This window comes from Aspergillus alliaceus (genome assembly GCF_009176365.1).
Source record: "Aspergillus alliaceus strain CBS 536.65 unplaced genomic scaffold BDW43scaffold_11, whole genome shotgun sequence".
Lineage (NCBI taxonomy): Eukaryota > Fungi > Ascomycota > Eurotiomycetes > Eurotiales > Aspergillaceae > Aspergillus > Aspergillus alliaceus.
The window spans coordinates 449425-476043 of NW_022474694.1; the positions used below are offsets into that span (position 1 = coordinate 449425).

Genomic DNA, 26619 nt, shown 5'->3' on the forward strand with positions numbered 1-26619 from the left:
TTCATATGGCCGCTACCCGCTGACTCAGCGGTCGAGGCGCCGGCCCCCAAATCGTGATTGCTAATGCTTATTTATCTCAGTAAGCTTAGAACACTTTGCCTCAAGTACTCGAGAAATGCTTGATAGTCGGCCAGCGCAGACTAGACCTAGTTGATGGCGCCAAACAGTCGCAACTTCGCGTTGTCGTAACAAAACGCTCCCTGCATTTTGTGACCGTTGGTGAGACAGCCCAGCCCGGATACATTAAATGTTTAATATATGAAGGAGACCTTAATTAGTTTAAGATACAAGGTTGGTAATGTTCATATCTTGGAAATCTCATAGAAGCTCGGTTTCCCAAGTTCTTCAATCCCATTAGATTCGCTCAACCGGGGTCTTCAGAGGTAACCCGAATGCATCACTCGGTACTACTATCTCATTTGCCTCAGAATATCTGGCTAGCTGCCTTTGCTCCCTAGAACCACCACATTTATTACGTGCTAAACTTCAACAGGTGTTTTACTAGTTTCTTGTACGCACGTACACCCTCGACGAGTTCACTAATCTCAATCTGCTCATTATCACCATGGGCCACCAGAATAGACCCTGGCCCATAAAGATATTTCTTATGGTCTCCTTTCAACCGAGGAACATCTGTCCCATAAGAGACAGGCGCGGTCTCAAATCCTAGTCACATCAGTTAGTTCGTACCTCATGGGAACGGGCGAATCTAGATGTGACCTTCAACGTCATGATCCAGCAGAGTCTCAGGGTATTCAAACTTAAACTCCAGGCGAACATTCGTATGCCTGCCAACCGTACCGGACACAATCTTCTTGATACCATCCATATCTGTCGCGACCCGCACGGCACAGAGCGCTTTACTTATCTCCGGAACCACATTATAGCTCACCCCACCCTCAATCTTCCCAATATTAAACGTCGACGGGCCAAGGAGCGACGAGCTGGGGAGTTCTGTCTTCGTGAGGTCATTGAGCGCCTCGACAAGTGCGATGTTAGCATTAACGCCACGCTGGGGATACCCGGAATGGCTACGCTCTCGTAATTAGCCCAAGAACAAACACACAAATAAAACAACGAACGAACTAACCAAGCCTTGCCCTCCCCAATCACCTCAAACACCAAATGCCCCTTATGGCCTGTCACCAATTTCCCCTCGGTCGGTTCCGCGAATATCACGCCCTCGAAGCTCAGCTCCTGGTTATTCGCCGCAAGCATCCCGGGGCCACCCTTCTCCTCTCCGACTACGAAGAGGAGCCCCACGTCGCCCTCGTTGGCTACCCCTTCTGCTCGCAATTGTTCTAGCGCACAGATTTGCGCCGCCATGGGGCCTTTATCGTCGCATGCGCCCCGTCCGTAGATCGTCGACCCTTCTATTCGTAGGGGGATGTAGGGCGGGACGGTGTCCATGTGGGATGTGAGACATACTCGAGTTTTGCGCTGGGTGCCTAGGTAGGCGTAAACATTTTCTCTCGTGGAGTCTTTGGCGATGGGGAGTCGTTCGACCGTGTAGCCGAGGTTGGTGAGGTGGGTGTCTAGGAAGCGGGCGATTTCCTGTTCGTGTTCGCTGGTACTGGTGGTTTGGATGAGAGAGGTGAGGAGGGAGATGACTGTGTCATCGCTGGACATTGCTAAGGTGATTTGTTTCTCTTGTTTGGTGGAATGCGAGAATTCTTGGGTTGATTGGGTTCATTTGATACTTACTGATTGATACTGACGGGGCAAAGGGAGAAACATGTTATGTCGTCATCAATCGACCCGACCCAACCAATATAAGATAAGATAAGACAAGATAGGCCATAAGCCTTCCATATACAGCTCTTAGTCAAGTTTGCATAATCGCGCTAATCACCCGGTCGCGTCAACCGACGCGTTGAAAAATCCTCATCTTTTCAAACACCATGACACCTAGAAGGGCTCCTTTGAGTCCCTTCAGTGCTAATATTAAGCGTTATCAAGAGCTGAGTCCACCAGAAAGAGCTTATATACGGGGTCTTTATGAAGGTGGTGTAAAAGCTACTGAAATTACAAGGCGTTTAAAACGACCCCTCCAAACTATCTATACTACGCTAAACTGATCATCTTCAAGGCAGAAGTTTGAATCCCAACCATGCTCTGGTCATCCAAAACCCTCTACAGGTAGAGATGAACAGTCGCTGATTTAATTAATTAAATAAAATCCTTTTATTACCTACTAAGAGGTCCCAGAAATACTATATTTTACAATTCCCCATGCCACACTATACCGCATACTTTAGAAATCAGAATATAGCAAATAGCGTGCTCAAAAGCGCCCTAAATTAATGCCAGACATGGCCAAGCAGCGTTATAATTGGGCTCTAAAATATTAAGATTATAGCGACCCTGATTGGACTAAGATTATATAGTCTGATAAGTACTTGGTTGAATTGGGTTCCGGCCAACGGTATAAATATGTGTTTCGACCCAATTTACAACGGCATCCCTCGACGCCGTATCCAGCCGCCTTGGCCCCGGAGGCTAAACCCAAAAAAGAAGCTCAAGCACGCCGCTTTAGAGATCCAAAATTACATGGTGTTACAACATCAGTGTGACCCACTTTGTCTCAGTGTCTGTTCTGAACTATACTTGCTGAACTCCCTCAGGCTCGCTGGTGCTGGAAGAGCGAGAAAAGAAAATGAAGATTATAAGTATCCAATCCACTGATCCTTCATTATTCTTTTTTTCGCATAAATAATGCTATCTGTCCTCCTCTTCCAGTATTGTTTCCAGGAACTTCATCTCTTCTGCGTTTCCTGTTCCCAGTCAGGCCCTCTTTACCATGATATTCTCAGGACTCCCTCGGAAGAAAGGATTGCAGAGCAACCCTGATCAGAAATCCTATCTGTACTATGCTCAGTGCTGGAAGTTATATCTTGTAAACAGCCCAATACTCCTGCTGTATGCCCCTAGAATAAATGTCTCGGCTGCGTTGGTATGAGGCAAATAGATTCAGTAAGCTCTATGTCAGTGTTTAGTGTTGGAGGCGTTTATACTGTCTAGATTCTGTTCTGAGGCATGCTATAATACAGATGTTTTGCTCCAAAATCACACTGTAGCTGATATTAAGTCTTGGTTTGATTAGATTGAAAAGAAGTTTTGGGGATTAATCAAAGCTTATAGAATGCTCTTAAACTATTAGAGAACACTTAAGAGACTCTATTCCATGAGAAATTTTAAAACTATAGGGCCGCTGATTGAGAATAATTATATTAATATAAGTTACTCTTTTCCTTGCAAGTGAGAGCCAGATTTCTAATCTAGACAATAATATATAAATATTGTTAGCCAGCGGATAGGTTTATGCAGACTGCCTAGGCCTAGACCTACAGAAAAAGCGATTAACCTACTTTATTTTTAAACTACACACTATATCTATTATAATTCAGTATTTGCCAATGAGAAACAACGGCTCTATTATACTGTAGGCCTTAACTTATCTAATGTTACTGCCTACCAAGCGGTTTCATTGTTTGACATAAGATATCCAATCAATATTTAGCTGGATAGCAGCCTAGCTGTTTATAGGAAAGATAAGCTAGCAGATAATAAATCATTACTCTCTTTACTATATAGCTAGAGTAAGAAGGCTCTCTGCAATTCTGGTTATAAAATAAACTGGAGTGATAAACCCGGGAAGCTAGAAGATAGCATAGCTTCTATAATATTCAGTGACAGTTCTTTCTCTAATATAAAGAATGATATTGATTACCTGTTAGACTATTCCAGTATTACAGATAATGGGTATCTTGCTAGTAATAATAAAACTGGCACTATTCTTTGAAGACATGTTAAGTTCTATATTATCAGACACCCTGTGCCTAAATATCTAAATATCCTCACTGCAATTATAACTCTTCTCTATACTAAGAAAGAGGATCAGAAGCCTTAACTATAAGCCCCAGCCCTTAAATCTACCTATAATTAAGTTTCTCACTCGGGTGTAGAAAGAGGTTTGTGATCGAGTATAAAGAGAATCTGATTTTTAATTTACTATTATACAGTCACATGACAAAAGTCTACGTAATTCCGCATCACGCGACGCGCTACCCAATACTATGCTTCATCTTTGCAACCATCTGGACCATGCCTCGCACACCTTTACGATCTACTAGTTCTAACAGGGCTAGTAGACATGAATTGGAACCATTTCAACGTGGGATTATAATTGGTCGGTTTCTTGCAGGCCAGAAAAAGGCCGATATTCAACACGCAATGAATTTGCCATATACAACAATTTAAACCACTATTGAAATATATTAGACCTCTACTACTGGGTCTAGCTCTTCTCGCTCCAGACGGCCAGAGATTCTTTCTGATACTGATAAGCGATATATTCTTTTACAAATTAAGCGGGATTCCTTTATAAAAACAGAAGATATCTGCAAATTACTTAACAAGCCTGTTTCTGCACACACTGTTGCGTGTATATTAAAAGAATCTAGGTATGGTCACTGAAGAGCGCAAAAAAGACCTTAATTAACTGAGGAAATAGCTAAACTATGCTATCAATGGGCATATAAACGCAAGGAATGGATATACAAGCAGTGGAGCAAGATTATTTGGAGTGATGAATATTCCATTAAGCTTGACAAAGAAAAGAAAAATTAATAGATATAGCAGCTCAATTACCTTAATGAAAAATGGAAAAAAAAGTATATTATTCCATATATAAAAGGCAGAGGAATCTCTATTATGATTTAGGCAGCAATCTGGAATGATGGTTATACAGAAATTTACCAAATGAGTAGGGATAAGGAATCTGCTTGAGAGGGGTATTCTTCACGCTTCTATTTAGAAATTATAGAAGATTACCTACCTGCTATATAGGAACCTGATATGGAGTTTATGCAAGATAATGCTTCTATTCATACAGCCAATATTATTAAGAATTAGTTTAATGAGAATAGTATTCCTCTTGTTAACTGGCTTCTATACTCACCTGATTTAAACCCTATTGAGCATGGCTGGGCTAAGCTAAAAGAGCGTATCTATATTCTTTATCCAGACCTTAAGTTATTTAATGGAACCAAAAGCCAATTGAAAGAGCAATTTTATAAGGTAATTAAAGATATATAGAAGAGCTTAGGAGAGGATTATTTTGATTTCTTAATAAGGTCTATAGAGAGCCGTGTGAATATAGTTTTAAAGGCAAAGGGATGGTATACATGCTATTAGTATAAAATAAAATATATACTATTCTTTATATACAATATAACTATCACATATTTGAATATCATATAAAAATAATAATATCTGGTTGTTTTATATGAGATTATGGTGTTCCGATTATTATATATATTTTGGTGGTTGCGGGAAATTACGTAGACTTTTGTCCAAGAACTATAGCTTCTGTCACTGGCCTGGCACAATGGTATTTTTGCGCCTGAGATTAGAGATATAGAAGATATTTATACTCACCTAATCCTCTCCCATCAAAGAGACATGTATCTGAAAGTTAAGAGAGAATAGTTAAATAAACCTATCTTTCGCAAACCAAAGCGCACCCCTAAAGGCTACTGAATATTAGACTCAATATTCCTCAAAGCCCAAACTTGGAACCGAAATTTGAAACAGACCAGAGAGAAGTTAGGTGAAGAAGATAACCTGACTTAGAAAGTACTATAACATGGCAGTATTAATACTATAAATAGTATAACCCTTATCTATTCCTAGTTTACCAGGGACTTTGGCTGACTACGGAACAGATAGGGCACTGGTCTCGGTACAGGATCAGATTGCTGATCACAAGTCCAATACTGTCAAATATTACCTTAATGAATTAATGGATTTTGATACAGCCGCTGCGTTCTTTAAGCGGCTGTTAAATAGAGCTCTATAAAGAGAGCTCTAATTAGCAACTCTCCTGGCAGACAACACTGCCCCTCTAGGTTTAACAGACTAACAGAAGTGCAAAATCTGCAGAGATCCTGACATCAGGCGCCTACAAAAGGTTTGTCAAAGACTCACATCAGAGATATATCAAAGAGAATATTGAAGTGTAAAGGCAGCAGCCGGAACAGAGCTTGGAGAGAAAAAGAAACAGGCAGACATAAATCTAAGCAGCAAGCTTACTGAACTCCAGGGAAAGAAGAAGCAAAAAAACTGGCAGAGACATTTTCACTATATAGACACAAATCTATTTAACTAGCGATACAAAAATAATTTCCAGGCCTAAAGTAAGGCTCAGTATCATCCTTTCCATTACTATCAGATTTCAGAACACGCGGAGCTGGTGGATTTACTATTCTACTCCCTGCCCCCGAAGACAGAGGGAGAGGCGTTTCGTCACCGGTTGAAGTATATCCGTCTCATGATCCGGTGGCAGGATCGAAAGGAGTCTCCGCGTAGAGGAATGTAAATGACAGTAGTAGCTGTGCCTCAACATTCGGTCCCCAAAACATCTGTGCCAGTCAACACTGTTCCAGCAAGATATAATCTATTGCAATGCCCATTTTGCCTATCTGACCAGAGACTCCCTCCCGCTCTTCGTGAAAAGAAGAAAAGCAAGATCAATAAGCTCTGGGACCATGTGGAAAACCTGCGTAGAGAAGAACTTGCAGCATTCGCAACCGGCACCCGACAATGTGGATTATGTGGCATACGAAACGATGATTTTGTCCCTTCCAGCATTCCTCATTTCAAGGACCATACCCAAACGGTTCATGGAATCCGTCTTCGACCGTGAGATGCACTTCCAAGTATCAGTCTGATAAGGCCCCTGGCTCAAATTCCTTCAAATGTTGGGATCTGATAGTATATTATACATAAGTAGCCTTGATAACTTATATATACTTCTCTACTCACTGAAATCACCTTTACCTGGCGAAAAAGCCCTTTTTTGATTGTTGCCACATGTGAGAGATATTCCTTGTGTGCGACCAAGAGCCTGAGGAGGACGACCCACATCTCCTGGAAACCAAACACCAGCGACTTTGACAGTCGTCATGCCCTTGTTCACGAACCAAAGAGGCTTAAATCGACTTAGAGTCAAGTATTTCACCTTCCATATACCATCTGGTCATCCGCAGTCCCTTCTTTTATTTATTTGCTGTATCGTTTGCCTTCTGTCTGATGCTTGTCATCCTTGGAGCGTCTATCAAAGGTGGCGTTCAAAAACAGCGAATCATATCAGGCTAGTAACTTCTAGCATAGCTGTTACGACTGTCGTTTCGGAATGTAGTGCGCGTCTAGGCACCCGGCGTACTAGGCAACAGTAACAGCCAACAATAAGGACCCTGACGCAAATTGATTGAATAGTAGGTTATAATTGGTGAGCGGTAAGTATGCCCAAGGAGCAAATATTGGCAGCGGCTAATTGAGGGTTTCGCCGGCTAGTAGGAGTAAAAGAGTATGTTGGCGGCTATAGCGCAGGTGGCGCAGACACTGCATTTACCCTGATAGATGCTCTATTTGGTGGCAGAATATAAACAAAGTTTGGCCTACGTGGTTGGTATCCATTGTAGTCATCGTTTTTCGTGGCCTGGCAAAACATCCTGATATAAGTACCGGGGGGCCTTGGAAGGGAGCGAGCGTCCTATTTCAATTTTAGTTCAGAGGTTAACGAAATATTCTCGCCTGAAGCCTACTCATACCCATACCCATACTCGACAACTGTGCTGTTCATGTCTCCTCGAAGCGGTGAGTTACTTTGACGTCAATAAATTGTCAAACACTGATAGTGAATTAGGCAATGTTAGTGATCTTGGTGGAATCCCCCTCCTTTCGGGGACTCTCAGTGCCGCTAAACCATCGGTGGTACAAAAGATATGCGACGAGGCTATTAAGAGAGGGCATAGTGAATGTATCTGGGTTTGCTATAGTCACGGACAAAGATACTTTGCTCGCGACGTAACAGCCCCAGTAGATGAAGGGAGTTCTGGACAAGCAGGTTCCAGCAGGAACTCTAAATGCAGTCACTGGAATGACGCGCATAATAGATTCACCTGTAAGGAAGCTGGCTGTCGGAAACAGTGGAAAATTTGCCAAACTGGGGACCACGGAATTTCCGGCAAATACGCTATATGTTCGAAATGCAAAGATCATCCCGCAGGTGGCCCTGATGGCTTTATGGAGTGGATCGACCTGAAACTTCAGTCAAGCTTCCTAAGCCATTCATCGATGAATTCCTGTGAGCCAGAGCCCTCAATAGAACCAGATTCGATGCCATCCACACCCTCATCATCAGAGCTTTCAATATCAATCCATGAGTGCTGGTATATAGGCCTTTCATTAGCTGGATATCCTGTTGACCGTAACCAGCCAAATATTCCGCGTGTAGCCGCCTCTGACAATGACTCTGAAAACAATTTAAGATCGTGTCGTGCTACTGGATATTGGTCTCGTGCATCTGTATTTAAATCATTTTCGTCATCAGGAACAAGACCTATGCCCAGATCTTCAAGTTCTTCACCATTTGCTAGACTCCAGTTCCAAGAGTAATATTCTAAATAATGGCATCCGCAACATGCATGCTGCTGAACCTGGGGTTCTGTGTCGTACAGCAGAGTGTCTCCAAAAGGCTTCCAAGGGTAAATTGGAACTCTAGTAAATCCATCGCAACCTGTAATGAAGAGTAGGCGACACTCATCTTCGCGGCGTATCGTTTTCCCGTCGCTAATGCCTGGCTTCAATGTTATAAATGACTGATCTGTCCCGGTCCAGGCAGCGGCGTGAAGGTCCAGCGCTGTGAGCCCAGTCCGAATATCTTGTATTGTAGACTTGGCAATGCCCATAATAATTGCGCCGAGCCACAGACTGCCAAATTTAGGTTCTCGATTTGCTAGGACCTTCACGAGCATAGGCATATCATTCGCTTGAAGAAGAGGATCTATTATAGTGAATGCAGGGTTTAGCCAAGCACTGACCAGGTTACATTCGATATCTGCATTAAAGAAGGTGCTGCAGAGTAGGGACCGCACTCCCCACACATTGGAGCTCAGTGTCATGTAATGAGGGAGGAGGTTTCCATGCTCCCCAATGACATCAATATTTGGTTGAGCGAATATTGCGGGTGACTGTGGGCGTAGGATTTGTTTTGGCGTTGGCAGTGACACCGATCTCCCATTAAGGAAAGGAACATAAAGCACCGCAGCGAGAGCAGCAGAACATTGGCCGTAAAGGCGATGGTGGGAACAAAACCGAGCTAGATATTCAAGGGCAACGCTGGATGACGGCAGCTCAATACCAGAAACTGAGGGACTTCCCATAACAGCAATGCGCGATGTATCCGAGATCGTAACAGACCATGGGGACAAGTATGTTCTCTGGTTATAGTCTGCTGTTATGTGCCGGCAGCCCCCGGAAGATAATATAGCAGCCCACCAGCCAGCTTCGTCTTTTTCAACATGATATCCAAAGTCGATCTCAGCCGCACATTCATTGCCGGGTATGATAGAAAATGGGTTATTTTCAGCTGTAAATTTGATATTGCAACCCGATACACTTTTTAATAGTTCTGCCCATCGTGCTGAAAAAATATAAGCCCAAGCAAGGAATAAGACTGCAAGATAGTTGCCTTCGTCATGGCCCGATATTCCTTTAATACCTGGCCACTCTGTTAAGGGAGCAGAGTCAGAAATCTGCACCGTGAGTGGATTTTGAACCCCCAATATTAGGTGAGCGGGTATGGCTTTGGGCTCAAGGGGGCATTTGCTACAGGAAGTCCTCCAAATCGAGCGACAGCTGGACATAAGGCCGTAATGGCCTTCTCTGGACCCTTTTTTCACAAGTCTCAAGGGAATATGAACATCTTGGGGAAGCAGGCCGAATCCAAGAAAAGAAGGCGTTCGCCTGAGGAGCTTCTTCAAGTTGATACAATCAAACGGGAGTTGGGGTGGAGTATCGGAAGTGTTAAGATAAGAGGACCATAATTTGAAACTTTCACAGAGAACTCGATCAAAATCCGTCCTATTCGGACGAATAGCATCATCCATGGTGGACGATACGCTTGCGTAAGGGGATAGTGAGGAGCGCAACCAGTTTATATAGAAAAAGGGAAGCCGTCTCTTAGGTCAGCAGCCCCACCCGCCCTTCGGCGTGTTGGTCTGCCACAGGCATACGATAATTCCCACACAAACGATAAATTTGATCAAAATTTGAGCAATTACACCACATCACCCTGAGTATCTATCCAATATGGTAATCTTGGGCCTTCTTTATCCACCTGACTAGCCTCTATACTAGATGAAACCTCTGTATCTGCCTGTGGGGTAGATTAATTGCCTTCTAAAGTTTATACTCTCTAAATCCAGTAGAGATCTTGTTGTCTTTTTCACTGTAATCTTAAGATAATCATAACACCACCGCCACTACTATCAAGCTTATTACCTCCCTCTATAATAAGAGGTCTTCGTCACAGTATTAGTAAAGTACAGGACTTCATAAATAATAGCCCTGAGCTTAACCAGAGCTTTATATAGTGTCTTAACCGTATATTTAAAAGTTCTTTTAAAATCACTGAATTGGCCAGTCAACTTTAAAGTGATCTATAACGACACCTGCACCATTGCAAGCCTTAATTTAAAAAGAAATCAAAGAAAAAGATTATATATATAGAGCCCTTAACAGTATATAATGCAAAACATTATATTGCAGTACTGGATCAAGATCTTAAGCTTGGGCATTATATAAAGACTTCATTATCTCTTCTGGATTAAAGAAATAGAGCCCTTGCTTCTTCTATATATCCTGAATTGTACACTGCTTAAAGATATTCTCACGGATTGGACTAATCTCTTGTAGAAAATCACTCTTATTATCTATCTTAACACCTATTTGAGCAAGATAGGTATTTCGCTGGTAATAGTAGTATTTATAAACCTGAAAAGGTTATCTATCAAGAGACTGGATAAGATGTGTTATATAAGAAAGGAAGCAGTAAGGAATAATATAGTGTTTTCTATAGAATTAAAGAAACTTATATATAAGATAAGATCCGTGGCCATTATACAGCAATAATTAAGGCTTATCCTTCTTAAAGAGACAGTGCTTTGCATATTGATAGAAATGTTAAATCCAGTCCAGGCCAATTAAATCAGTAGAGTATTCTTTAGGAGATACAGTAATATGCCAATTACCAGGAATATCTGAATTGTACCAATATTTAAGATAATTGACATCTTTAAAGATAAAGTGTAATATAACAGTAAAGCTATCTGTAGAAATATATTTAACTGTAGAGATTAACTTACTAGAGTCTCCAGCAGGATAATCTCTTGCAGTTTACTTAGGCTTTATAGTTACCACCTTTTGATTCTTTTCTTATCCTAACTGAAAGCCAGTCTTATTAAAGTTATAGATATTTCTTGCTAGAATCTGCCTAATAAACCGCTCTAAGCAGTTATACCAGTGCTGGATAGGACTAATATCTTTAGCTTTAAGACAATTCTTTTCCTTTAGCTTCTGTTTAATTAATTTAAACTTCTCTGGGAGGCATTTAATAAAACAGTAAACCCAGTTCTTGCTAACTGTACAAGGTAGGCCTTTATCTTCCTTATCTATATTCTGCCGCAATATTTGGTTGGCACTGTGTTCAATCATCATCGGTGTAGGCAGAGTATATAAAGAATTCAACTGACAGATCCAACGGATCAGTGTCTTTTCTTGTATATTATCAAGAATCTTTATAGAGGGAGCTGGACAAGAAGAAAGAGTAGATCTGCCATAGATACGCGCTTGAAGCCATTGGTAAGAAACATTAAATTCACGCGATAAAGCACTGATATTGGGTTTTTTTTGGTGTCTGGCAATTTCTTAGGCTTTAGAGATACGCTTCTCAACTTCAGCGTTAAATTTAGTCATATTGGTGGTGTGTAGGAGCCTTGAATATCTTCAATTTTGATCAAATTTATTGTTTGTGTGGGAATTATCGTATGCCTGTGGCAGACCAACACGCCGAAGGGCGGGTGGGTCTGCTGACCTAAGAGACGGATAGCAACATCCTGTTCCTGGGACTAGAAGAGATCGATCTTTCTACACCATAATCAGAAGCACCCAACATTTTCTTCTTTTTTGACATACTTTCATAATTGCTGGCCTTTTATTCTATTTTTAATATACTTAGACTAATATAATCCATCTTGTATTGCAAGATATATATATTTTCATATAGAGGGTTGAACCATGGTAAGGTGCGCGGCTATCAAATTATGCAAACTTTTGTGGGGCACTGTATAATAATTGCCTATAAAACGAACTTTGTGATAGCAATGAATACTAAAGCAGCCCAATGGGTAGATAGAAGACCTGCCAAAAGAATTCCACGTAAAGTGCCAATTATACAGGACGGGTATTCAATAACGCCTCACTTCCCACCCTCCTCAGCAGGTTCCGTATCAATCTCATCCACCCGATCTACATCACTACGCTCTCTAATCCGCTCCACCTCAGACCCATCCTCCACAAACAATGGTCCCGCAACCCTAACAGGATCAAAGACATTTTTCGATCTCACAAAGATATCATTTATCTCCTCCAGCGAGCGCCCCTTCGTCTCGGGATAAAACAGATAAAACACCACAAACGAAAATGCATTAATACAGGCATACACAATATAATACCGATACCCTATATTCCGCATCGCTTGCGGCGTCACCTCCGCCACGAGGAAGTTAAACAACCAATTCGTGCATGCGCTGATAGCCGTAACCTTGTGTCGAATAGACAAGGGCGAGATCTCCGCCGCATACATAAAGGGAATGAGGAACAAGCTGACCGGGAAGAAGAACATAGCAACGAAGTAGAAGAAGATAGCTGCTTCTCCGGCAGCTTTGTTACCGCGGATTGACGTTAGGCCAGCGAGACAGCCTTGGGCGACGCACATGCCGACGGCGCCAGCCATGAGGAGATTTCGGCGGCCGAAGCGGTCGATTAAGAAGATAGCTAGGCCGGAGCCGAAGAATTGCCAGATTTGGATGCAACCGGAGAAGATCCGCGATTCGGTTGGGCTGTAGTGCAGCTGACCTTCGAAGATGGACGTGGAGTAGAATGTTACGATGTTAATGCCGGACATTTGGGCGAGGAGGGCGACGCCGATGGCGAGGACGGTGCGGTGGAATGGTCGGTCTGGGCCCATGGCCCATATTGATGATGGTCTGTCCTGTTCGTCGGCGAATGTCGTGCGGATTTGGTCTAGTTCTTGCTGGATTGTGGCTGAATTGGCGGGCCAGTCTTCTAAGGCGCCCATGACGGATTGGGCCTCATTGTAAAGGCCGCGCTTGACGAGCCATCTGGGTGACTCTGGTAGGAATAGGACGAGGGATGCGACGATTAAGCAGAAAAATGCTTGGAAGGCGATGGGGAACCGCCAGTTCACGGAGCTATTCTTGATAAAGTAGAACCCGAACTCCAACCACGACGCGACGACAATACCTCCGATAGCGAAGAAGCCTTGCATCAAGACATGCTGGCCCCGTTCACGGGCGTTGGAACATTCGGACACCCACATGGGCGCAGTGGCCGTCAACGCGCCCACGCCGAGCCCTGGTTATATCAGAAAGTTAAGCCATAACCGAAGGAGGAAGGACCTGCTCGAACTAGTAACACACCTGTGATGATCCGGCCAGTAACCAGCTGTCCGAGTACAAAAGTAGAGGATTGCAGGATAACACCGACCAGAGCTGTGCATCCAGCAGCAAAAATTGTCCGACGCCGGCCGAGGGGGTCGCCGATAAATGCGCAGGACAGAGCGCCCAAGGCACAGCCGACCTCATAAAGGGCGACTACGGTTCCTATTATCCAAAGTTAACTTAATGGATGTCCGATAAACTTTCTCCTTTATGTGGTACCTTCGATGGCGGCGTTGGCCATTCCAGGGAACACACCGAGGAAGGTCGGTAATGTTAAGAGACCATTCATGACGGCTTGATCATATCCTTGCAGTGCAAATGCTGTCGCCGCCACCAAGCTCAGCACGGTTCTAAGCGATCTACCCCGGAAACCCAAGTATACCATTTTGAAAATGGTTTAAAGGCATGAATGGCTTGTTGTGATGGACATAAGCGACCGAGCAGCGGGGAAGAGAAGGAGTCCATGCAAGGGATACTCACACTATGGGGCACCATCGGCGCCCCGCATATTTCCCTACGGTAGATGAGGATCATAAACCAAGAGCGGCCAAGCCAGACAAGCTTTGAGAGAACTTGAGAGGAAAGCAGTCAAGCGAATTATAGACTTGGGAGCATAGTCGCTATAGTGAAAGCAGGGATGATCCCGGCAAACAGTGACTAGACCCTTGAGCTGCATATAATCCTTGTAGAGAATACGTAAGGATGTAAGTAACCTGGATAGTAGACTGGGGGGTAGTATAGCTATAAACTCTCTTGCCAAAAAATGAGATTAAGCATGCCTAGTTTCAGTTGTACTTATATGAACATAGTGGTCGGAACAATGCCTGTCTCAAGTATTCTGTTCGCTGCAATTAATATTGTCGCCCATGGGTCCCACCAAATTTCCTAACTACCTATACAACATGGCGGCTATTTAAAAAGGAGGCGAATTGTGCCTCAAACAGCGAATCGATCAGGCGCACTAAAGGTAGCATTTGATTGTGCCGCAGAATAGGCCATTCATCTGGCTAGCCCTTCGCTGCATTGCGAGAGATTCCGTCTCTATAGTATCGGCTCATCTTCTCGCTCAGAGTCTACTCAGCTAGTATTCACCTCCATCGACTGAGACTAGGGTTCTACACTCATTCACATTTCCTCCAGATCAGGCCACTAAGCGGGGACTTCCTCACAGCTCAGGACTACTCGTCCAATGTGGTATTCAACCACCCAGTTTAGAACCCCCATCGTGCCAAAAGCCCCTACGACTCCTCCCTCGAGGCCAACATATCATGCACTGAAGGGGTTGTTATTGAGTTTCTTGTGAGTGAGGATGGCGCTAACTTGGAGTAGATTTTGGTGTTTAGAGTGGGTTTCGGTTCAGTGTGTATTTCATTGGGTCGGTATAGATGTGGCTAAAGATGGCAGATACTGTTACTTTACCAGATTCTAGCATAGGCCACCTGATGTTTTGAGAATTGATAGGTATGCCTCTAAATCTAGGGCGTTAGCGTGATAAACGAAAAGGTTTCAGTAGGGAGACTTACGGGGGGCTTTCCATCGCATCCCAAGGACTTCTAGAGTACCCTGCACTTCGTTTGCCCTTTGCAACATGGCAGAGTTTCCTGTCTCGCGGCTTTTCCATACGAAATTGGCAGCAGCTTGGTATAGACAGTCGAGTATGAGGGGGCTCATCTTAAGAGAACCGCCGAGTTCCATAGAGGAGCGAATCCGTTTCGCAAAGTGGTAAACCGCCCGGCTTACCTCATCTAGGCCAGAGAGAGCTGTTTGTTGCACTTGCACGTTCGCGCCTACCTCCTTGATTCCAATGCAGCAGTAGCTATCATAAAGCAGGAGCAGGGCGCTATAGCAGATCCCGATGGCAGAGAACAGTGGCAGATAGCCGGTTGGATCGTAATCATTCTCGATCCATTGTTCTAGTTCGGTTGACAATGTATGTGATAGCGCCTGCGCGGTTCGGTGAAGTTGCATCGCTTCTTCGTGTCGAAAATCGATCTCAGAGCTGCGATCATTGCGGTGGCCCAGCACGCGGGCCAGCACATGCGCTGCTTGACATGTTCGAGTAAACGGACACACGTGGATTGTCGTGTTCGCGCGGACTGCAAGAGGCTCTACCACTGTAACTTCCTGATTATATTCAGTATTTTGTTTATACCGCTGTCATATCGAGAGCCTGTGCATACCCCTCGGTCCCAACACTTGTCGTCCGCCGGGAGTAGATCCTCTGGCTGTGCATCCTCGCACGCAAAAGGGCGGTTCCTACCACCGAGGTTGACATATCTACAGCCATTAGCCTGTTCTGTCTGTACAAAGGACGCGGACGTATTCGATGATTCACCTGTCCAGAATGATAACTGCCCACCAGGTCCGGCGCCTTTCCTCAAACTCCACCCATGTCCCTGTGCGCTCAGCAAGTGCCGATCCCGTGCGTGGGCGGAAGTTACTCACCTGGTCGATTAAGCATCTGCGGTGCATCACTTCGCTGATGCACTCCCATGGCATGACCAAGCCGTGCGCAATTTCCCACAGTCAGATACGCCGCCGGGTAGATAGCATTAGATATCTCATACAATGCGATGAGAAGCAGTGCTTGTAATACTTTTATCGAGAAGACATTGCTACTCTCCACGTACGCATAGCAAGCCTTCGCCACCCTGTAGAGATCTACGTCTGATGTTTCTATGTCGCCGCATGGTCGCGTATGCAATTGCATCGCGATTAACAGAAGAGCAAGGTCGGCATTATAGTTACGGTTCGCACTCGAAAGCTGTTGGTACAGCCTCAATTTCGAAACTGCCAAGAGAACATTTCAGTCCAATTCGTCCACACCATTCCGTGCCAAGCCAATAATGGCCGGGTCTCCTACCTATAGGGAGAAAAGTGTGAACACTATTGAAATAGACGTCCACCTCGTGCTGAACCTGCGCAGAACCTCGGAGATAACGGAAGTAGACCGGGGGAAAAGCAATGTTTCTATTGCTCTCCAGATAGCTTCGTTCCGGAGAAATATCAGAGTCGAGAAATAGAGTGGAGAGACCGCTCATGGTTGGGGTCTTCAATGCATTCGACTCGAATCCCGTAAGATGAGCGCTTTTCGGCGATTGAGGGCCATTCCCAGTAGTTCCTTGCAATTCTGAGCTTTCCGCAGCGTCTTTCGCGGAGCCAGAGTTTCTGCTGATCGGAGTGTAATCGCAGGCTCGCCCGGTCTTTCGGCAGACCGAACATCGTGGCTTCTCTTTGGTACATTTCCGTTTTTGCTTGCGACAAGTAAGACATGCGTTAGTAGCTCGAGAGCTAAGGTCTGGTTGATCCGGCATGATATGATGAGATTGACTTCCACGTATGCAAGAATGAAGCTGCGGGCGGGATGCGGGCGGCCGTGCGGACCCTTTAGTAAGTAGTCTCCCGCACGTGCGGCCGCATCTCCTATGGAGAATGAAGATCTTCTTCAACCACGGCTTTAAGCATGATCTAACTCCATCGTGAAGTTCCAGTCCTTTCACTGATATAATTAACATGATGTTGGGCATTTTTACGAATATAAAAGGGGTAGCAGTCCCTAGTCTTCCTGACCTACCCAACACAACACATCAATTTCCAAGATCCGCTTCAGAATATATATCAACGCAGCACTTTGTCAGAACCAAGGTTGAACCATCTTCGTCTTTGACCATGACCTCGAATACCGCTACCACCAATGGCCCCAACTGCCATCCTACTGCCCTAGAGATCGTACAGAACAATGGCCTGGAAGGCAAGCTCAAGAACAAGGTCATCCTGATCACTGGTTGCTCCTCAGGCCTCGGCATCTACACAGCCCAAGCCCTCTCCGTCACCGGAGCGTCGCTCTACCTCACCGCGCGTGACTTGAAAAAGGCAGAGGCAGCATTGGGAGACCTCCTGAAGCAACCCAACGTCCACCTCCTGACTCTGAACCTCGATTCGCTGGCCAGCGTGCGGGCCTGTGCGGAAGAATTCCTGTCCAAGAGTACCCAACTGAACATCCTGATCAACAACGCCGCGGTCATGGCAACGCCCGAGGGCCGGACACAGGATGGATTCGAGACTCAATTCGGTACCAACCATCTGGGCCATTTCCTGCTTTTCAACCTACTAAGGCCCACCCTGTTGGCTTCCTCGACGCCCGAGTTCAACTCGCGTGTGGTCAATGTCTCGTCTATGGCGCATCGTTGGGGCGAGGTTGTCTTTGATAATCTTACCCTGGAAGGGATCTATGAGCCGTGGAAGTCTTATGGTCAGAGCAAGACTGCGAATATCTATATGGCGAACGAGATTGAGAAACGGTTTGGCGCTCAGGGCCTTCATGCATTTAGTCTCCATCCGGGTGGTATTCGAACCGGTCTGCAGCAGTACGTCCCCAAAGAGCAGAGGGACGCATGGGAGACAGACGATGTAATATCTAGTGTGTGGAAAACCCCGGAGCACGGGGCGGCCACTACTGCGTGGGCCGCCGTGGCCAAGGAACTAGAGGGATATGGAGGCAAGTATCTCGAGGATTGTCACATCGCTAAGGCGTACGATCCTAGCACCGGGATGGCAGGAGAGGGATACGCACCTTGGGCGTATGATGAGGCAAAAGCGGCCAAGTTGTGGGAAGTGTCGCTGAAGCTGGTTGGAATCTGATATGACGTCGGGAGTCCGCAGGAGAAAGACTAGTTCCAGCGCTTGATTTACTATTAGCTAGAATGTACTCTAAGAATATGTATCCAATTTTGACTAAGATCCGATTTGTTTGCAGGATAGACCAATTAGCCACCGAATGCCAAGTGTTCTCTCATCGATGGACCGACACTAGTAGCATCGCCTCCAATCATATCCACCCCAGGCTGCAGATCAGCGCGTGCCTAAGAAACGCATGATGATTCATTGCCCTCACCCGATAAAATGGACCCCCGCCTGATAAGCAGGTTACATTAAATAGAAGGTCAGCTCTTGCAGCCTTCGTGTCCACTTCCACAGTAACGACCAAGTTTCACACCCACTATCCACAATTATGTCTGCTTTTACTTTATCTTCAAGAATTGAATCGCCGTCGGATCGAGAAAATCAAGTCTTCACGATATTAAATGACTACCTCCAGCCCTCTAGCTCCGTCACAGCTTCCGACGCGGCGCAGAGCATCCATGGCTTTGCGAAGCCACTCCTTTCCAATGCGGAAAGCTTGGAGAACTTTCTTTATGAATTCTGGGTCATTTTCATTAACCTTGCCAAACAAATTCCCTGTAATAGCCCATCGCAGGAGCGTTTGGTGCAGCTTGTGAAGGCGTTGACTGAGATACAACCAACAAAAATACAAATTTGGGGGGTGAGTGTCCTTTTCCACCTTCCGTTTCTTAAGCTCTCACTGAGAATCCTAGGATGATACGAGTCTTTGGGTGGACCTACCACTTCTGGGGCCAGAGATGAGAGAAGCTTGGAATCGTACGTATACCACGCACCATCGGGCATGTATCAACAAAGGCTGACAGACTACTACTAGTGGTTCCAACAGCCAAGGAAGCCACAGAATCGGACCAAGGCGTTCAGGACTGGATCAGCCTAAACTCATTCATCGCACGCCTACTACCCCTAGGTATTGTGGAATGGTCGAATTTCGCTGTATGGGCTCTGCGCGATGCCCTCGAGGAAGATTCTTCGGGCGCGAAGCTTGACTGCAATATTGCCGTGGCTAGGGAGTGGTTCAGACACAGCGGACCTGTTTTGCAACAGCAAACCACAGTTGCAGAGCAGAAGGAGGAACGCGCTATGGCTGGTGGCCCATTGTACCAGGGACCGGCGAAGCTATGTCCTGAACGGTGGAAGTTCTGGAAGGAAAGATTGAGTCAGATCTCCACGGAGGGCGGGGAGGTTGCACGGGTCGCATGTGCGGCTAAGGAAGCGATGGATCAGGCTGAGGGTAATTGATACCAGTAGAAAGATGGATCCAATGCAGCTTCTAGAATTTCGGTCGGGATTTGTTTCCCTCCACATAGAGATGTATAGAAGAAGAAATTGCCAACGCCAAAGTTGGCCAGAGAGTTGGTGATGATGCCAGATGGGGCCTCCACGACACCCTCCATTGCCCCAGAGAGGTATGAGAGGCATGAGATGCCTGTGCTCAATCGTTCCGTCGAGGTAATCAGCATTGCGGAACTGACCGACGGCCAATAATTAGGATTTTGGTTCCCTGAAAATCCGCAATGACATCCGAGCAAGTTGTTCTGGCTTTCCATGGTTCACGACGCCACTTTGTGACCTAAATGTTGTGACATCACGACTTTCCTGAATACACAAAAAAAAAAAAAAACAAGCAAGCGTTTTATAATCAAATACTGTCACCAAGCTGCTTGCGGTAAACGAGTCTTTCTTACCGCATGCTCCTCTGTCTTGTACTGTCTCGCATATATTATTTAGTCGCCGTGAGGCGAGTCGGTCCATGATGAATCCAAGTGCCAACTCGATCATCCAATACAGTATTGTGACTACAGCATCTCAGTGGGCTTATCTCAACACAAGTGGAGGTCGGGTCTAGCTAATGACCACTCCCGAATATTGGAGCCGGCTACTCATCGCCCTTTCGATTGCTGGCGCTGTGTTAGCCACACTGTTCTACTTTCTCCGCCTGTGTAGCCATCATTTGAGCGCCGGAAGTCTAGACGCTGGTGACGTATTTCTAGGTCTAGGGCTTCTCTTGTCCTATGGCATCACCATAACCACGGTCATCGGTACGTACAACGTGCTTTGAATTTAATTATGTGAAGATTGACAGGATTAGCGACGTTTGAGGGTGTTGGGGAGGATATTTCGACCTTGCCGGCGAAGACTGCTCGCCGCGTAACAATGGTATGCGACATTAAGCATCGGAATGGACAATATGCTAAAACATACAAGATGTTCTGGATTACCCAGAAGTTCTGGCCTCCTTCGCAGGTTTGCGTTAAGGTGTCGATCATAATCCTTCTCCGCAGGCTGCTGGGGACTGTGAAAATCGTGCGCTCTCTGACCATATTTCTTATTGTCTTCACTGTGTCATGGGGTTTGGCGGCTCTTCTTGCAAATACCTTCCAATGCTGGCCGCCACAGTATTTCTGGAACAAAGATGTCGATGGATATTGTATCCATGGACAGAAGGCCCTTTTTATGGCCACTGGAGCTGTATCACTACTCGAGGATATTGTGCTCCTTATAACCCCTATTGCCATTGTGTGGAGATTGCAGATGTCTCCCCGGAGAAAGATACTGGTGACGATCCTATTTGCTGTCGGTGGAGTGTAAGGTTCTTGAAAGTCTCTCACATCAAATGTCCTTTTATTGACGTGCTTAGGGTGTGTGTTTGTAGCCTTATGCGACTGATAGAATTTCGAGATTACCACACCGGCAATTTAAGTGGTGAGTATGGTGTAGATGGGAATAGTACCCCCAACTTCAGCTAATAATTCTCAGAAAGCGGGACGAAAGAGAGAGTATGGACGTTACTCGAAATCGACCTTGCTATCGTGTGCGCCTCGGTTGTTCTAATGCCTCCAATATTTAGACGTTGTGCGCAATCTTGTAAACACCGCTATCATCAATCCAAAGGTCGACTTACCGCATCCGAATATACCGAGTTTGAGGACTACTGGCCGTTCCAAAAACACTGCACGAACTTTTCACAGGACCGTTACTCTGAAGTGCGAGCGCAGGCATACCGTACGCCCAATACTCACAAGTCTGAACGCCGGATGAGCATCGCCCCGGGTGAAATTAGGGTTGAGACAAGTATTAATCGATGCGTGGACGATCGCGACGCTCTTTGGCCGCCGGCTAGGAGTATGTCTTTGGTATCGGGCACGCAAATGATGCTTACCAGGGAAATGAGAAAATGGTCGGATGATATGTCGAATGTTGATCTTACTGGCGTTGGTTTTGGTCACGTTGCTAGCGTTCCCTAAAGACTAGATAGATTTCTATAGCAATGTTCTTCACCCGACAGGGCAGCCGAAGGGGACACTGTACCTATCTTGATGGCTGGACTATCTGTAATGCACACTGAGATAGCGTTTCGTGGATGAGTCTGATAAAACCTGATGGAATGTGGTGCTTAAGTCTGCAGTACTTTGGTCTGTTTTTACTTCGCGGTGCATATACCTTTTTGAATCTACTATACCTTAAGGCGTACTCAGGTCTATAAAGCCAAGGTTCGATGTTTGTATTCATAAGAGAATACCTTTACTAGAGCTATCAGCTCAATTAACTACAGAATTTCTGGCATGTAGAGTCCCATCTAATCCTTTAGCCACAAAGGAACTCCTTTGTTGCCCATAATTTCAGTCTCTCCGTATAGGAATGTCAGGCTCATGTCCAAAACGTTTCGTGAAAAGAGTAGGGGAGATAGATGGCTTTAATCGATTAGATTAAGGGCTAAAGAACCATACAGCAAACCAGTTGGTGACAGCGTGGTTCTGCCTACACCTGCTATTTCACGCCGCACCGGCTTGTGCGACGATCACCGGTTAGCCCAGTACCCAATAGACAATAACAGCATTGCCATGACCCTGTTTCCTCATCCTATCAGATGCTGATCACGCAGGAGTCCTTTATATCCCGATGTCCTGACGTCGATATGTCTAGTAGGGTAATATTCGGGATCTGCTTTCGGTGACTTTACACTGAGGCTTGCGATGATACCAAGTTTTGGCCCTTGACCACCGAGAGAGTTCTGACATGACCCATGAGACGTACATAATTCATAGACCCCGTTTTGTGCTCCTGATCGATAAATCCTCCTGTTCATTCGGCACTTTCAACCCCGGATCTCTTCACACTGCCGTATATCTCCTCGTCGCCAGCTTATCGCTGCTCGGCGGCTCATATGATGTCGGTTCGGTCCTTCCGACCAATGCTCTTTCTTCTATTTGCTAGAAGGGATCGGAGGTTCGGATGGTAAGCCCGCCGTTTTGCTATTATCTTTTGATCGTTCGTCCCCCGCACGGCTGATCGACATATTTCCCCGCAATTCCTCATCCCTACCCTCGGCCTGCGGTAGATTAGAGATCGCCGCATATGACTGAGACTGCTAAACTACCTGGGTCCATCTAGCCTGCGAGATGGTGGCCTGACGGATATTGAGTCGTGTCCGGGCACATGCAGACGTGTTGGGCATCTTGGTGCTACAAGATGGAAGTTGCGGATGACGCGTATAAAGGTAGCATTCTTGTACTCCTCTATGACTCGGATAGACACCATAGAGGACAGCTTAGTTGAACTGATTGATATCAATGATGGAGAAATATCTCTCTCGCATAATACCTTTGTCGGAAGACATCCCCTTCGATCAGATGTTGACCGTGCTGTGGGCAAATCCCACCAGGCGTATAACCACGTCCGCGACCCTCATCGCAGCCTATCTCGTACTGGTCACATATCTACGATTCCAAAGGCTACGCAGAATGCACCGAAAATACCCCCAATACTCAACGCGTCAAGGGATGGCGCACATGACCGATAATGATGCATGGGCTATTCAAAAACAGATACTCCAACTTGAGTTTCCGTCGATTTCGTTGAAGGCTCTTCAGTTCGCGCTTTTTCGGGTGGGCACATCAACCCTAGACGAGGTAGACAAGTGCTGATTAGCCGAACTAGACATACGGTATCCCTTCAATCTCAAGCCTACTACTGAAGACATCTCAATTCTCCAACACGGCGACCTCTTTCAAGCGATACGCCGACACAGGTGCTCTCATTGGCCAATTTATGACCTTTTGCCCGACTTCCGACCGCGCCCTTAATGCTATCGCGCGAACGAAGTTCCTTCATACCTGGTACCGGGCTAGTGGTAAGATTCTCGAATCCGACATGCTATATACCCTGAGCCTATTTGCGATCGAACCGATTCGCTTCGTGGAGATATTCGAATGGCGAACTTTGAGCGAGTTGGAGAAATGTGCCATTGGCACGTACTGGAAGAATTTAGGTGACGCATTAGAGATTGACTTCGGCGTCTTGCCATCAGGGAAGGTCGGGTTCCGGGATGGACTACACTTCATCGAGGAGATTACGGAGTGGAGCCATCAGTACGAAGCGGAACATATGAAGCCCAGTCCGGAGAACAAGGCTGTAGCGGATAAGACTATGGATGTGCTGGTCTACGTATTGCCCGGTTGGGTGAAAGGCGTGGGTATAAGATTCGCATCATGCATGATGGATGAAAGATTGAGAGAGGCGATGATGTGAGATCTTTTTGGCGACGTGAATTTCCAGTTACTGATTGAATCGCAGCTATGAAGCACCTCCGCGGATCTACTCAGCCATATTTGCCTCCCTTGTGGCCGTCCGCAGGTTTTACTTGCGGTATTTGTGTCTTCCACGACCAAACTTCCTCCGTCAGGAGGTCTTCACGCCCGACGTCAACGAATATGGTCGTTACTATGTACGGATTTGGAGTGGCGCACCATACTACGTTCGGCCAACACTATGGAACCGCTGGGGTCTGTCAGCATGGTTTAGTTGGTTGTTAGGGCTCCCTTTGCCCGGGGACGAAGCAGAAAAGTACTATCCCAACGGATATGATACTGCTGACCTTGGGCCTAAGTATTTTGAAGGGAAGGGTCGCAGAACAATGCAGGAATATTACGATATACTTGTTAAATCCAGGAAAGAAAGACCGTTCGTGGACTAAATGTTTATGTATTGCAGTGGTCCTGATACCGTTCTAGGCATGAGCTATATTTGTGAATGGTGGCTGGAAGCGTTCCTGATATTACCTACCAATCAACACCTGTTATGAGAGATATATGTGTGTTTAAGGTTGCAAAATCCCCTCGTACAGACCCTTTTCCTTCTTTCCGCGGAAAGTAAAGAAGCTATATGGAGGAAATTGGCTATGTGGCGTCATAACGGCAGCGATCCAGACTTATCGATTCCGCAAATCAAAGTAAGTCTACCAGACATTTGACCTGTTCGTTCCAAGGTTCCTATCAGAACCCGGCGACTTGAAGCTCACCCAGAAGATAGCGTAAGGTCTTACATCAGAGAAACTCTCATTGCCACCGGTCCATCTGGACTTGTCTTCAATAAAAGCTCGATGGAGATCACAATAGATGTATTCTAGCTGCCCTCTCCCCTGGTAAATTGCCTTCTTCATTCTCTGTCCTGCTATACAAGACACGATCATCATGCCCAGCCTCAGGTCTCCTAGATCGGGCACGTCCTTGAACCTCGTTGGCAAGTCGCAGCGCCCGCCCGATAGGTTGGACGTTTGGATCCTCGGGAGCGGCATCGCTTCCCTCACAGCCGCCGTTCACTTAATCCAGGAAGCCAATGTGCCACCAGAGAAAGTCCATATAATAGAAAAGCTTCGGATGGCAGGCGGAGGATCAATTAGCGAAGGCGATCCAGTAAATGGATACAATTTTCGCGCCGGAGGAATGCCTCCGTTCAATGGAGCTCCCATGCAGGAACTACTTAAACTCGTCCCATCAAGAACACAAAAAAACAAAACAGCCCTAGACGACATCCTCGAGTACGCCAATACCGGCCTCGTGGATCGCATATCTCACACACGCCTTCTAACTAATAAACCACAAAGCTTGGGCCGTATCGATCCCCGGAAAATCAACCTTGGGTTGCGCGACCGCATCGATCTCTTCATGCTTACCTCAAAGCCAGAGAAGACTCTAGGGCGAACACGCATTAAGGACCATTTCAATGAGGCTTTCTTCAAGAGTAACTATTGGATAGTGCTAGCCACAACGTGAGCGTTGGCACCCAGAAACGTGATGTGACTATCAGGAATAACCATCTCCAGGTTCGGGTTCCAGCCGTGGCACAGCGCCGCCGAATTCCGGCGATACATCGCCCAATTTATGCACGATATTCACAACCTCAACTTTCCCCGCGTGCTTGACTCCGGCCGGTATAATCGTCACGAGGCCATCGTCGCTCCTATCGCCCACTTTCTAACCTCCCAAGGGGTTGATTTCCAATTCAATACGACCGTCTCGGATATCGTCATCGACACGGCCAACGAACAAAAGCGCGTATCCTCTATCTGCGCACACAGAGGAGACGAGCGCGACCACAGGATCGACGTCGGACCAAACGACATCGTCATCGTCTCTCTGGGCTCAGTCATGTCCGGGACAACGACCGGCAGCAACACCGAACCACCCTCACTGACGCTAACGGAGATCGAGAAGGACCTCGACGAAAACTGGCTTCTATGGCTCGAGCTATGTACAAAGGACCCCAAATTCGGGAACGCGTATAATTTTTGTACACGCATGCCCGAATCTCGCCTTGAATCGTTCACGGTCACGCTTAAGGATCCTGACTTCTTCTCTCGATTCACCAAATTAACAGATAACGAACCCGGGACGGCGGCGTTCGTGACACTAAAAGATAGTAGCTGGGTCATTAGTCTGAATATCCCGAAGCAGCCGCTTTTCCCTGATCAGCCCGACGACGTGCAAGTCCTCTGGGGCTATGGTCTGAGCCCCGAGGCTGTCGGAGACTATGTTATGAAGCCTATGTTGGCTTGCCCCGGGAAGGATATTATGGAGGAGATACTTTGTCATTTGCAGTTCCCTGTGGAGAAGATTCTCAAAAGCTCGATCACTATTCCCTCCGTTGTGCCGCGGATGACTGCAACATTGCTACCCCGGAACTGCGGTGATCGGCCGCATGTTATCCCGGAGGGGATGGAGAATATTGCGCTTATCGGGCAGTTTGTAGATATTCCGAATGACTCGGTTGTGACTATGGATTACGTGGTGAGGGGCGCGCAGATGGCGGTTCGTCGGTTGATGGGGTTGGATGTCGACGGGAAGAAGTCGAAGAGGAGCTCGGCGGTTAATTTGTTGGGATTGTTGTAGTACTAGTCGCTTAGTTTCTATAACGATCGTATGTAATTCCTCGGCATAAATATTTCATCCGCTTGCGTTTGTTAGTATATGTGAAGACCAATACCACGTATCTCACATCAACAGCCTCGAATACTTATAGATTCATGCCTAGTCTGGAAGTTGCCCTGACTAGTAGCCATGACAACTAGCTC

General features: G+C 46.0%; 9 protein-coding genes across 9 annotated transcripts; 5 read left to right on the forward strand and 4 right to left on the reverse strand.

Annotated features, from left to right (window-relative positions):
* Positions 1-472: 472 nt before the first annotated feature.
* BDW43DRAFT_298767 (M20 family metallopeptidase) lies at positions 473-1903 on the reverse strand (the record flags this gene model as incomplete). Its single annotated transcript, XM_032044613.1, has 4 exons — positions 473-666; positions 721-1031; positions 1091-1621; positions 1899-1903. The coding sequence occupies 4 exons, from the start codon at positions 1901-1903 to the stop codon at positions 473-475; spliced, it is 1041 nt and encodes a 346-aa protein (XP_031902564.1).
* A 4906-nt stretch (positions 1904-6809) lies between these two features.
* On the forward strand, positions 6810-7324 carry BDW43DRAFT_25684 (uncharacterized protein). The gene has a single exon (XM_032039883.1). The coding sequence runs from the start codon at positions 6966-6968 to the stop codon at positions 7236-7238; it is 273 nt and encodes a 90-aa protein (XP_031902565.1). The 5' UTR covers positions 6810-6965; the 3' UTR covers positions 7239-7324.
* Positions 7325-8111: 787 nt separating this feature from the next.
* On the reverse strand, positions 8112-9953 carry BDW43DRAFT_309060 (uncharacterized protein; the record flags this gene model as incomplete). Its single annotated transcript, XM_032046635.1, has 1 exon — positions 8112-9953. The coding sequence occupies one exon, from the start codon at positions 9951-9953 to the stop codon at positions 8112-8114; it is 1842 nt and encodes a 613-aa protein (XP_031902566.1).
* Positions 9954-12322: 2369 nt separating this feature from the next.
* BDW43DRAFT_318131 (sugar porter family MFS transporter) lies at positions 12323-13971 on the reverse strand (the record flags this gene model as incomplete). The annotated part of the gene is made up of 3 exons (XM_032048651.1): positions 12323-13500; positions 13566-13748; positions 13806-13971. 3 exons carry the CDS (start codon positions 13969-13971, stop codon positions 12323-12325), a joined length of 1527 nt encoding a protein of 508 aa, XP_031902567.1.
* Positions 13972-14331: 360 nt separating this feature from the next.
* BDW43DRAFT_269493 (fungal specific transcription factor domain-containing protein) lies at positions 14332-16898 on the reverse strand. Its single transcript, XM_032041238.1, has 6 exons — positions 16450-16898; positions 16032-16376; positions 15922-15982; positions 15767-15863; positions 15110-15710; positions 14332-15055 (listed from the first exon to the last, which is right to left on the reverse strand). The coding sequence occupies exons 1-6, from the start codon at positions 16625-16627 to the stop codon at positions 15012-15014; spliced, it is 1326 nt and encodes a 441-aa protein (XP_031902568.1). The 5' UTR covers positions 16628-16898; the 3' UTR covers positions 14332-15011.
* Positions 16899-17053: 155 nt separating this feature from the next.
* BDW43DRAFT_269495 (uncharacterized protein) lies at positions 17054-18350 on the forward strand. The gene has a single exon (XM_032041239.1). The coding sequence runs from the start codon at positions 17100-17102 to the stop codon at positions 18225-18227; it is 1128 nt and encodes a 375-aa protein (XP_031902569.1). The 5' UTR covers positions 17054-17099; the 3' UTR covers positions 18228-18350.
* Positions 18351-18597: 247 nt separating this feature from the next.
* On the forward strand, positions 18598-19508 carry BDW43DRAFT_309064 (DUF3632 domain-containing protein; the record flags this gene model as incomplete). The annotated part of the gene is made up of 3 exons (XM_032046636.1): positions 18598-18909; positions 18962-19025; positions 19084-19508. The coding sequence occupies 3 exons, from the start codon at positions 18598-18600 to the stop codon at positions 19506-19508; spliced, it is 801 nt and encodes a 266-aa protein (XP_031902570.1).
* A 610-nt stretch (positions 19509-20118) lies between these two features.
* On the forward strand, positions 20119-21514 carry BDW43DRAFT_309065 (uncharacterized protein; the record flags this gene model as incomplete). The annotated part of the gene is made up of 5 exons (XM_032046637.1): positions 20119-20308; positions 20359-20426; positions 20475-20854; positions 20908-20972; positions 21027-21514. 5 exons carry the CDS (start codon positions 20119-20121, stop codon positions 21512-21514), a joined length of 1191 nt encoding a protein of 396 aa, XP_031902571.1.
* A 1097-nt stretch (positions 21515-22611) lies between these two features.
* On the forward strand, positions 22612-26437 carry BDW43DRAFT_318132 (oleate hydratase; the record flags this gene model as incomplete). The annotated part of the gene is made up of 5 exons (XM_032048652.1): positions 22612-23155; positions 23208-23794; positions 23844-24172; positions 24882-25317; positions 25372-26437. The coding sequence occupies exons 1-5, from the start codon at positions 22841-22843 to the stop codon at positions 26435-26437; spliced, it is 2733 nt and encodes a 910-aa protein (XP_031902572.1). The 5' UTR covers positions 22612-22840.
* Between the last annotated feature and the right edge of the window lie 182 nt (positions 26438-26619).